Below are 12,658 nucleotides of genomic sequence, written 5' to 3' on the forward strand. Positions count from 1 at the left end.
AAAGTCCTCAATGGCGCTGCCCATGCTAAAACTGGCTTTTGGGCACTAGAGTTCTCTATCTATGTTTATTGCCTTTGCATCCCTACTTCCTGGTCACCTGTGTGTCTATGGGCTACAGGTGACCAGTGACCCATGACCCATGCCTCTAGTGTAGGCCTACTAGACTGCCGACAGACAAACTATAGACAACACAACATCCACATAAGTAGGCCAAAATGGCTCCTAAATATTCAAACAATTGTTCACTGTTGTATATGCTTATTAAATCAATAAGGGAAAAGGCTGTTTGCTTTTTTTATTTCCAACCCTCTAGTTTGATTGATTCGAGTTGGAGTCAGAAGTTATGTTGAGGGCCCTGTACTGGCAGAGACAAACCACTAGGTGGTGTGGAAGTCAAACGATCTAATGCCAGAGGCACTGTCTGGCACTGAATCAAATTATGAAAATTTCACAAACATGTTTATTTTTCTATGCATGCCTTTATATCAACTATCAAGATCTGTCAATCAAGAGATGAATGGTTGGTAAGGGGTTGGACTGGGTTTTGGGTCGAGTATAATTGAGAAAAATCATTCCCTTGGTCCCTTCATCTTCCCTCCACCTTCATTTTGTCCTGACTAAATGAAGTCATGAGAGATGCTACTGCTGTTCCGGATGTTTTGAAAGCCTCCACTGATCCCTTACACATCCCTCACCACAGCCAAGAAGGTTGTTATAGTGACCAGGTGGAATCACATGCACAGTGTGCTGGCTATCAGCCAACATGTAGGTTGAGTGAATTTATTCAGGAGGCAGAATACTGTGTGTGGGCTATTCACCTTTACAGTGGAGCAGAACACTGTTTGGTACCCTGAGAGTATAAGAAAGCTGTGCAGAGCAAACATTTCATACAGGAGTTTTTATTCTAACAATTTCCTGCATGTTCATATAAACTAAAACAGACTTTTGAAATAAATTAATTAATAAAAATACCATGTACAGTAGACTTTATTCACTAAGTATTGAGATTAAGATGTTTGTGAGTTAATATGTTGGATTCAAGTGCAACCTTATACTGGTGGGGTGTGACATGGTTAAATTGCCATGCCATTTGCTGATGGATGGTCAGTGTAATATCTGTCTGACAGCCTACATTAGATTAGCATGAGAAGATATTAGATCATCTGTCCCCATCTGCTCCCACTTGGTTTTTGACAGAATAGTAGGGGAATTAATATTTTAGGATTACTTACTTAACAGGCAATGCTAATTTTAATCTGTTCATGGATTTGTCAGTAGATGTTTCTTTTGATTATTTGTTAATAATATTTCTCAATGTTCAATGTTATCATATAAATGAAAGTCCTACATCATTTAGCACTTTAACGACGACCACCATTTAAGACTATAGGGCAGGGGATGGCCAGGGGCAAGAACACAGGTATAAATCCTTTGCAGACTGCAAATTGACCGCAAGAATCCCAAACAGATATAGCATTTGACAAAAACAGAATCATTTCAAACCTTTATTACATTGGGATAAGATCCCATATGCCTCTATTTACGCGTGGGAATACTTGAGAGCAGATTTCCTAAATTAAAATCACTTTCAGCTGATTATCTGGTGATTTTACAGTATTTTAATGTCCAACAACGAAAATTATTATTTTTTAAAGAACAGAAAACTTGGGGGACCAAATAAAATAATTGGGGAAATGCCTATAGAGAACCTTGCTATAGGGAATATCAATACGTGGTGTGCGTGTGTGTGTGTGTGTGTGTGTGTGCACGCGAGTGTGAGGGGGGGGAGAGAGAGAGAGAGAAAGAGAGAGAGATCACTTGCTGCTATAGTATAAGGGCGGTACAGTTGCCAGTGCCTATTTGCACGCATCAGCTAGTGAAGACGGATATAAATAGTAGGCTAACGGTTAATTAGTTAGGTAAGGAATTCGAGAGGGGGCTGGCTGTGAGAATTTGATACACGGACAGGTAACTCAAACATTGCTGATTTTCGGTGTATCCAGTCCATATATAAGTCCTCATCGGCTGACATCAGTCACCACAAAGCCTTACATCCTCTGCTTTGGACACCGGCAAGGCGAGACAATCAAAGCGGTGAGCAGGATAAAACACTATTGGAGTTTTTGGTGTGACGTGTGCGTGTTGTAACTTTGCCGACCGAGATATGCTTAGGTAGCCTAGTGCGGCTCAGGTGATGCGGAGGAAGTTTCAGGTTCATTTACCTGGCTGACCCTCTCTTAGGTAATTTTTCTCAGAATTTGTGTTTTTAACGGAATTTGGCTTAAAGGTTTTCGCTAAATAGCCCAGACTATTCCTAATCCATTTGGCAGACGCCATTATGCATATGCATGCAGAAGTGTTGTTGCGTGTTCATCGATTGCCTTTTTGCCAGATAATTTCAAATCTCCTAAATCGGAGGAATCAGATCCAGCAGCCAGATTACGACAAAGCAGACAGAACAGGGACATAGACATAATTTCACTAAATTGACATCAGCAGATTAACAGAGCGAGGAGAGGAAAGAAGCTGACAGATCGAACTAAAGCTGTACTTTTAGAAGTCATCACCTGGGAGGGAGAGAAAGGGACATATAGGTAGGTTTAAAGGGTTGTGATGTTCAATTCATGGCAGTGTTGTTGGTTCTGGTTACTTAAGATTTATTAATTTGAGAAAGATTCTGAAGAAATTGATTTGTAACATTGCATAGTTGATGAGTTTTGTATCAATGCATTATTATTGGCTTAGCCTACTGTACACCCTTGTGCAATCCAGCTGCTTTTTTCCATTCATTAAGGAATATGAATGCAGTCAGGATTATTGACTCATATTCTCAAAATGAAGAGACTGGATTTGACCGTTTAAATAGCCCTTGTGTGTGTGTGTGTGTGTGTGTGTGTGTGTGTGTGTGTGTGTGTGTGTGTGTGTGTGTGTGTGAATAATTTTCAATGTTCCTCTGTCCTACAGGATTAATATGTCACTCACTTCTATCCTTTCCGCGGAGGATATTGAGAATGCCGTCAAGGAGTTCCAAGGTAGGTCTTACTTCAGGAGGCAGGACTACCTGAGAAAGGGGAGAGAGTATTGAGAAAGAGAGAGAATGAGAGGAAAACAGAGAGATGAGAGAGATGGTCAGATTCTAACAGACAGTTATCATGTACTGTAGGAGTTATTGTTAGGTAAAGTGCTTCCTACTCAGTAGTAGGCTGACAGTAGTCCACAAACTATTGCAGTAGAATTTAGCATCCCAAGGATGGGTTTAGTCCACGTGCTGGGGTGAAGAGGACTGTATCAGTTTAGGAAGAGTGTCTGTGTGCCAGCCTATAAAGGGAGACATTTCCAGTCTGGACTGCAGGCACGCTACCTTCTAAGCTCCTCAGCGAGTCAATCTTGCCTGAACTCTAACCTGTGTGTATACAGTGAGGGAAAAAAGTATTTGATCCCCTGCTGATTTTGTATATTTGCCCACTGACAAAGAAATGATCAGTCTATAATTTGAATGGTAGGTTTATTTGAACAGTGAGAGACAGAATAACAAGAAAGAAATCCAGAAAAACACATGTCAAAAATGTTATAAATGATTTGCATTTTAATGAGGGAAATAAGTATTTGACCCCTCTGCAAAACATGACTTAGTACTTGGTGGCAAAACCCTTGTTGGCAATCACAGAGGTCAGGCGTTTCTTGTAGTTGGCCACCAGGTTTGCACACATCTCAGGAGGGATTTTGTCCCACTCCTCTTTGCAGATCTTCTCCGAGTCATTAATGTTTCGAGGCTGACGTTTGGCAACTCGAACTTTCAGCTCCCTCCACAGATTTTCTATGGGATTAAGGTCTGGAGACTGGCTAGGCCACTCCAGGACCTTAATGTGCTTCTTCTTCAGCCACTCCTTTGTTGCCTTGGCCTTGTGTTTTGGGTCATTGTCATGCTGGAATACCCATCCACGACCCATTTTCAATGCCCTGGCTGAGGGAAGGAGGTTCTCACCCAAGATTTGACGGTACATGGCCCCGTCCATCATCCCTTTGATGCGGTGAATTTGTCCTGTCCCCTTAGCAGAAAAACCCCCCCAAAGCATAATGTTTCCACCTCCATGTTTGACAGTGGGGATGGTGTTCTTGGGGTCATAGGCAGCATTCCTCCTCCTCCAAACACGGCGAGTTGAGTTGATGCCAAAGAGCTCCATTTTGGTCGCATCTGACCACAACACTTTCACCCAGTTGTCCTCTGAATCATTTAGATGTTCATTGGCAAAATTCAGACGGGCATGTATATGTGCTTTCTTGAGCAGGGGGACCTTGCGGGCGCTGCAGGATTTCAGTCCTTCACGGCGTAGTGTGTTACCAATTGTTTTCTTGGTGACTATGGTCCCAGCTGCCTTGAGATCATTGACAAGATCCTCCCGTGTAGTTCTGGGCTGATTCCTCACCGTTCTCATGATTATTGCAACTCCACGAGGTGAGATCTTGCATGGAATCCCAGGCCGAGGGAGGTTTACAGTTCTTTTGTGTTTCTTCCATTTGCGAATATTCGCACCAAGTGTTATCACCTTCTCACCAAGCTGCTTGGTGATGGTCTTGTAGCCCATTCCAGCCTTGTGTAGGTCTACAATCTTGTCCCTGACATCCTTGGAGAGCTCTTTGGTCTTGGCCATGGTGGAGAGTTTGGAATCTGATTGATTGCTTCTGTGGACAGGTGTCTTTTATACAGGTAACAAGCTGAGATTAGGAGCACTCCCTTTAAGAGTGTGCTCCTAATCTCAGCTCGTTACCTGTATAAAAGAGACCTGGGAGCCAGAAATCGTTCTGATTGAGAGGGGGTCAAATACTTATTTCCCTCATTAAAATGCAAATCAATTTATAACATTTTTGACATGCGTTTTTCTGGATTTTTTTGTTATTATTCTGTCTCTCACTGTTCAAATAAACTTACCATTAAAATTATAGACTGATAATTTCTTTGTCAGTGGGCATACGTACAAAATCAGCAGGGGATCAAATACTTTTTTCCCTCAGTGTGTGTGTGTGTGTGTGTGTGTGTGTGTGTGTGTGTGTGTGTGTGTGTGTGTGTGTGTGTGTGTGTGTGTGTGTGTGTGTGTGCGCGCACTCACATGCTGCGTGTCTACTGTCTGTGTGTGCATGCATTGGTGCATTTATGGGTGCATGGGTTCCAGCGGTGGCTGGTGGCACTTTAAAGGGAGAGGACGGGTCATAGTAATGGCTGGAATGGAATGAATGGAATGGTGTCAAACACATCAAACACCTGGTTTCCATGTGTTTGATACCATTCCATTTACTCCATTCCAGTTCATTATTATGAGCCGTCCTCCCCTCACCAGCCTCCTCTGACGTGTTCTCTCTTACTCCATTCAGCCCCAGACTCCTTCAGCTTCAAGAAGTTTTTCCAGCTGTGTGGCCTGACCTCCAAGTCTCCCAAAGAAGTCAAAGATGTCTTCCAGATCCTTGACGACGACAACAGTGGCTACATCGAGGAGTCAGAGCTCAAGTATGACATTTGGAGTAATCCTTTAGGAGGGACACTTGTGACCAATTTCCTGTGTAATGATAATATAGGAGTGCAAATTACATAGTCGTTTTACTGACACCTTTATTTAATTACATGGTCATTTTACTGACACCTTTATTTAATTACATGGTCATTTTACTGATTACTTTATTTAATTACATGGTCATTTTACTGACACCTTTATTTAATTACATGGTCATTTTACTGACACCTTTATTTAATTACATGGACATTTTACTGATTCCTTTATTTAATTACATGGTCATTTTACTGACACCTTTATTTAATTACATGGTCATTTTACTGACACCTTTATTTAATTACATGGTCATTTTACTGACACCTTTATTCAAAGTGACTTATCGTTAATACATTCAGTTGGCTGTATGTCGCACTGGCGGGATTCAAAACTACAACTGTGCCAATTAGCAGATGCTTTTATCCATAACAACTCACAGTACAGTGAATACATACCATACATTTTTACTAAGCGTATGTGATTCCTGCGGGAATTGAACCCATGACATTGGCATTTTGCCAGCAGCAGACTCTTATAAGCTGAGCCACACAGGACCACCAACTGTGCCAGCGGCAACCTGCTGAGCCATCAGAACCACAGAGAGCATTTCTAAATGTATGCTGAGTGACAGGAGACTTAATATTATTTCATACAATGACCTATTTTTTTGTTGCAAGTGCCACGAATGCCAATGAGATCAAATTGTCCAATCCAACTGCCCTGTCATTTTAATGAAGGGCTACCATTATTCCTTTTTCTTAATAAAATCCATGGGTAAAAAAAAGGATAATTGTTATATTTGCATTATATAATGTGCTGTCTACATTAAATACATTTGCCAGCCAGCAGAATTTAGGACACCAACTGTATGACCCAAGTACAGTTGAGTTTATGGACAGATGCAGTATAGCAGAGATTTTACTCAATTGACTGTCCCTCATCTTCTATGACAATGCATATAAAAAAAACACTTGTTAGGAAGCTGGCGAGAGACCAGGCTGAACATTGTTACAAAGCTGGCGAGAAACCAGGCTGAGCATTGTTATAAAGCTGGCTAGAGACCAGGTTGAACATTTTTACAAAGCTGGAGAGAGACCAGGCTGAACATTGTTACAAAGCTGGCGAGAGACCAGGCTGAACATTGTTACAAAGCTGGCGAGAGACCAGGCTGAACATTGTTACAACGCTGGAGAGAGACCAGGCTGAACATTGTTACAAAGCTGGCGAGAGACCAGGCTGAACATTGTTACAAAGCTGGCGAGAAACCAGGCTGAACATTGTTACAAAGCTGGAGAGAGACCAGGCTGAACATTGTTACAAAGCTGGAGAGAGACCAGGCTGAACATTGTGCCAGAGAGTTTATCATTTGATGTTTCGGCTATATAACCTAGCTTTATTACTTTCCATCCTTGTTTAAGTTGAGCCAAATAACCTTTATGCCAGAAGGGCTGTCCTGGAAAACAAGTTGTGTGTGTGTGCGCATGTGACAGATGCATGGTACTGTATGTGTAAGGCTCACAAAATGATTGTATATGTGTTTGTATTCTGATTGTGTGTGTGTGTGTGTGTGTGTGTGTGTGTGTGTGTGTGTGTGTGTGTGTGTGTGTGTGTGTGTGTGTGTGTGTGTGTGTGTGTGTGTGTGTGTGTGTCCTAGGTTCTTCCTGCAACGGTTTGTTCCCGGGGCGCGGACACTGACAGACGCTGAATGCAAAGGCTTCCTGTCTGCAGCCGATGATGACAACGACGGCAAGATCGGAGTAGAAGGTGAGTCGCTCTCTGTAATCACCTGCAGGCTGGGGCATTATCATGAGCCAGTTTGTAAGGCTGTTAGCATTTCCTTGAATCAAATAGTTTAAATTTCTTTCCTAGTATTCTGCCATCCTGTTCCAGAATGGCAGAATACTATTGAATCTAAGCCAAGCATGCCAATGGTCAGGTCTCTCTTCATATTTATGGCATTGTATGGTCATGTGTATTTTGTAGTATGAGATTAACGTTATGCTCTTTAGAGTTGTAATCTGCCCTGACATCTGTCAACACAGATGTATGGCTTTGAAGGGCCAGCCCAGGATAGAAGGGAATAGGTAGTGTAGGTTTTACATACAGCAGATGTTTCAGGTCATGAGGAAGGCTTTGGGACAGCCCTGGTAGAGTATAGAGTAGCGTGTGTACAAGGTTTTGAGGGTGACAAGAACAGATTGTGGAGTTCAATCAGATGCTCTTAATGGCAATCCCTGTTGGTCTTCTTGCCAAGCAGAGATCCATAAGTCACAGCTTCCAGCAGACCTTGGTTTGAAATAGTATTCGAAACCTTTCATATACTTTCAGCATTTGATTGAGCCAACCTGGAGTGCCAGATGGGTGACGTTTGCACTTTTGGGTCTATTCCATTGATTCCAATAAAGCTGACAATTCAGACAACCCTAAACATTATTCTCTGGTTACAAACCAACGATTTGGTTCAGGGTAATTTTGGTCAATTTTTTTATTGATGGAATAATAAACCAGAAGGTTTTGTAAGTGTTTGGGTGTTTGTATTACCTAGGGTTTGTTGTTATGCTTTATCCAACATCTTTTGGACATGGGGGCGAATTGATTTTGTGAAAGATACTTATGAACAGTGGCTTGCGAAAGTATTCACCACCTTGGCATTTTTCCTATTTTGTTGCCTTACAACCTGGAATTAAAATTGATTTTTCAGGAGTTTGTATCATTTGATTTACACAACATGCCTACCACTTTGAAGATGCAAAATACATTTTTTTGTGAAACAAACAAGAAATAAGACAAAAAACTTGAGGTTGCATTACTACTCACCCCCCCCCCCCCGAAAGTAAATACTTTGTAGAGCCACCTTTTGCAGCAATTACAGCTGCAGGTCTCTTGGGGTATGTCTCTATAAGCTTGGCACATCTAGCCACTGGGATTTTTGCCCATTCTTCAAGGCAAAACTGCTCCAGCTCCTTCAAGTTGGATGGGTTCTGCTGGTGTACAGCAATCTTTAAGTCATAGCACAGATTGTCAATTGGATTGAGGTCTGGGCTTTGACTAGGCCATTCCAAGACATTTAAATATTTCCCCTTAAACCACTCGAGTGTTGCTTCAGCAGTATGCTTAGGGTCATTGTCCTGCTGGAAGGTGAACCTCCATCCCAGTCTCAAATCTCTGGAAGACTAAAACAGGTTTCCCTCAAGAATTTCCCTGTATTTAGTGCCATCCATCATTCCTTCAATTCTGACCAGTTTCTCATTCCCCGGTCTGTGACTTTTGGTGGGCGGCCCTCTTTTGGCATGTTTGTTGTGGTGCCATATTCTTGATTTAATGGTGCTCCGTGGGATGTTCAAAGTTTCTGATATTTTTTTATAACCCAACCCTGATCTGTACTTTTCCACAACTTTGTCCCTGACCTGTTTGGAGAGCCCCTTGGTCTTCATGTGCCGCTTACTTGGTGGTGCCCCCTGCTTAGTGGTGTTGCAGACTCTGAGACCTTTCAGAACAGGTGTATATATACTGAGATCATGTGACACATCATGTGACACTTAGATTGCACACAGGTGGACTTTATTTAACTAATTATGTGACTTCTGAAGGTAATTGGCTGCACCAGATCTTATTTAGGGGCTTCATAGCAAAGAGCGTGAATACATACGCACGCCCCACATTTCCAGGTTTTTTATTTTTTGAAACAAATTATTTGTTTCATTTCACTTCACCAATTTGGTGTCACGCTCATCATTAGAAATGGCGGACCAAAACGCAGCAGGTATGTGTATACTCATCTTCTTTATTTACGGAAAAGAAGGAAAAAACCAAACAAACACGTATACAAAAATAACAAACCGATGAACGACAAAATAACAGTCTTGACGGCACCACAGCAATCCAAGAACAATCTCCCACAAATACAAGACAAACACACCCAACTAATATAGGACTTCCAATCAAAGGCAACACCAAACAGCTGCCTTCAATTGGAAGTCCACCCCAATTAACTCAACATAGAAACACACTCACTAGACTACACATAGAAATACATAAACATAGACCATAACTCAAAACCCGGAAATAATAAATCAAACGCCCTCCTAACTAACACACCACCCTGAACCACATAAAACAAATACCCTCTGCCACGTCCTGACCAAACTACAATAACAATTAACCCTTTTACTGGCCAGGACGTGACATTTGGACTATTTTGTGTATGTTCATTACATGAACTCCAAATAAAAATCAATTTAAATTACATGTTGTAATGCAACAAAATAAGAAAAAACGCCAAGAGGGGTGAATAATTTTGCAAGGCACTGTAAATGTAAATGTAAAATGTATGTGTATGGTGGTATGCATAATAAAAGTAAGGCATGTGAAACAGTGCATTCGAAACTATTCAGACACCTTGACTTTTTCCACATTTTGTTACGTTACAGCCTTATTCTAAAAAGGATACAAATATTTTTTCCCCTTATCAATCTACACACAATACCCCATAATGACAAAGCGAAAACAGGTTTTAAGAAATGTTTGCAAAACAAGAAACACTTTATTTACATAAGTATTCCGACAACATTGGGAGACTTCTGGGAAAGCTTGTAAAACAGACCAAGCAGACCAGGCCGGGATTTGGGGTTGGAGAAGTCAATAAGAAGGTTTCCATTAACCAAAATCATTGCGACATGTGTAATGGAAACGTCAGATATAGGAGACATTTTCTAAAGATGGTCAACATTTTTATCTGTTGGACAGGAGTGGATTTTTATTTTGTCTGTCTTTATTGCGACAAATTATGACGGAAATGGTGTTATTAGAATAAATGATGATTGCCGAATACTTTTGAAGGTACGCGGGGCACGGAATGTAACTATGAAGCTCCAATTCACACTCATTGGTGTAAAGTACTTAAGTAAAAATACTTAAAAGTACTTCTTAAGTATTTTTGGGGGTATCTATACTTTACATTTTTTTGACAACTTTTACTTTTACTTCACTACATTCCTAAAGAAAATAATGTAGTACAAAAGTACTCATTACATTTTTAATGCTTAGCAGGACAGGAAAATGTTCCAATTCACGCACTTATCAGGAGAACACGTGGTCATCTGTAGTGCCGTCTGCTTTGCTTAATATAAGGAATTTGAAATGATTTATAATTTACTTTTACTTGTGATACTTAAGTATATTTTATAAATTGCATTTACTTTTGATACTTAAGTATATTTAGAACCAAATACTTTTAGACTTTTACTCAAGTAGCATTTTACTGGGTGACTTTAACTTTTACTTGAGTAACTTTCTATTACGGTATCTATACTTTTTCTCAAGTATCACAATTGGGTACTTTTTCCACCACTGGAAACACTTCAACCACTACATTTTTATTCAACACAATATTTGTTTTAAGTGTGACGTCATTACGTCCAGCTGTTTTTTATTGACACAAGATAATTAAATGGAAACGCACTTTAGCAGGCAATTGTCGTTTCTATTTTCTATACTTCCTAAATGTTGACAAAAAAAATCCATGGCCCTACATTTTTTTAAGGTATATGTGACCAAAGGTTGCATATCTGTATTCCCGGTCATGTGAATTCTATAGATTAGTGCCTAATGAATATATTTCAATTAAATGATGTCCTTATATGAACTGTAACTCAGTAAAATCTTTTAAATTGTTGCGTGTTGTGTTTAGATTTTTGCTCAGTGTAGTTGAATATGTTATTACTCCAACCTTTTGAAAGTGACAAACTGACATATTATCATTTTCATCAAATACAACTTTATATCGAAGGAGTGCCATTGATTTGAAGGCCTGCACATGTGCATTTTGGCATGAGACGACAGTTAGACCCAATGACATGTTTCTGCACATGAGCACATGAGTTTAGCTAGCCAACGTCGCCATGACATCGCCTAAAAGTCTGATTGGGGATTTCTATTGGAGAAGCAGTTTCTGCCTATCTTCATACTTTACTGTCTTTGATAACAAAGTTCATGTCCATTCTAGTATTCCAATTCCTAATTCTATGGGCTGTCTATTGAAGTGATTACATAAATAACCAACGTTTGTGGAGTACTGCTCTGATCTAATCTCAGAATGCTTTTGTTCTTATCCAGAATTAGAACTAATCTCAGAATGTTTTTCGCATTCTAATTCTATGGTTTCTCTCCCACCACAGAATTTCTGATCATGGTCCAGTCCTGAGAGATCCATGGGCGCAGAGAGAGCAGCAGGTGTTCGTTCTCCTCTCCTTCCTCCAGCTTCCAGCCTCCAGCTTCCAGCCTCCAGCTTCCAGCCTCCAGTGTTCTTCCTCAAGCCTACAGCAGCCTCCATTCCTGGAAATATGATTTTCTCTGTCCTGCTTGAATTGTACCCTTCAAGTTTAGTTTTTTTCAGAGCCCCTCTCTATTCAATTACATTTTGAATCCATGAGACCATTTTTGTTTGCCTTTTGATTAAGTTCTAGAAGGTTGTATAGCTGTGTCGCCCTATGTTTCCTTCCAATGCACACCACATTGTCTATCAAAGAAATGAATAAACACATTGTAACTTATTGTGGCGAATTGCATTGCTTTTTTTCTTTCAAACACAACTCCTGAACATTTACATCTATTAAATGACTGTATCGTAACCACACAACAGATGCCATGTAAGGAAGTGTTGTATGATACAATGAACTGAATGTACACTTATCCCTCGAGAGAGTGAATTATCCTATTGTCCTGTAATGGATTTACTTTGCTTTTGGGCTAATCCACACTGGAAATCAATTTAATGCACTATTACTTTATGTTACGTAGTGTTGCCTAAAATGTAAAGAGCTGCTATGTTAGTTGTAACATTGTGTAACACCGTTCTGTCCATCCAAATCACAATATGAATACACTACAGCTTGTATGACACAGTGGTCTGTCTTAGTTGTCTAAAGCTCACAAGTCATTACAGTGGTTAGCATCATTGCTAGCCCTGCATCAACCCACATATACATTGACCTACTGCACATGAAACAGAAAACAAGATACCATTGAGGTGCCTATTCAGACAACTGTTGAAGGAGTAAGGGAAATCCTTGCCCGCTGTTTCTGACAATCAAGTGTAAAGGGAGCTGTTTTGTTAT

General features: G+C 40.4%; 1 protein-coding gene across 1 annotated transcript; it reads left to right on the plus strand.

The window, feature by feature from the left end:
- The first annotated feature begins 1,810 nt into the window (after positions 1-1,810).
- Positions 1,811-12,094, plus strand: LOC106610070 (parvalbumin, thymic CPV3). Its single transcript, XM_014209209.3, has 5 exons — positions 1,811-2,094; positions 2,965-3,032; positions 5,371-5,503; positions 7,198-7,307; positions 11,720-12,094. The coding sequence occupies exons 2-5, from the start codon at positions 2,972-2,974 to the stop codon at positions 11,743-11,745; spliced, it is 330 nt and encodes a 109-aa protein (XP_014064684.1). The 5' UTR covers positions 1,811-2,094; positions 2,965-2,971; the 3' UTR covers positions 11,746-12,094.
- The last annotated feature ends 564 nt before the right edge of the window (positions 12,095-12,658 follow it).

The sequence above is a fragment of the Salmo salar genome, chromosome 01, assembly GCF_965601325.2.
Source record: "Salmo salar chromosome 01, fSalSal1, whole genome shotgun sequence".
Lineage (NCBI taxonomy): Eukaryota > Metazoa > Chordata > Actinopteri > Salmoniformes > Salmonidae > Salmo > Salmo salar.

Excerpts from the sequence above, each read along its gene's own strand:
- LOC106610070 (XM_014209209.3), top strand. The coding sequence starts at position 2,972 with ATGTCACTCACTTCTATCCTTTCCGCGGAGGATATTGAGAATGCCGTC. Across the intron at positions 3,033-5,370 it reads TGCCGTCAAGGAGTTCCAAG|CCCCAGACTCCTTCAGCTTC; the intron begins GTAGGTCTTACT and ends TACTCCATTCAG. Across the intron at positions 5,504-7,197 it reads ATCGAGGAGTCAGAGCTCAA|GTTCTTCCTGCAACGGTTTG; the intron begins GTATGACATTTG and ends TGTGTGTCCTAG.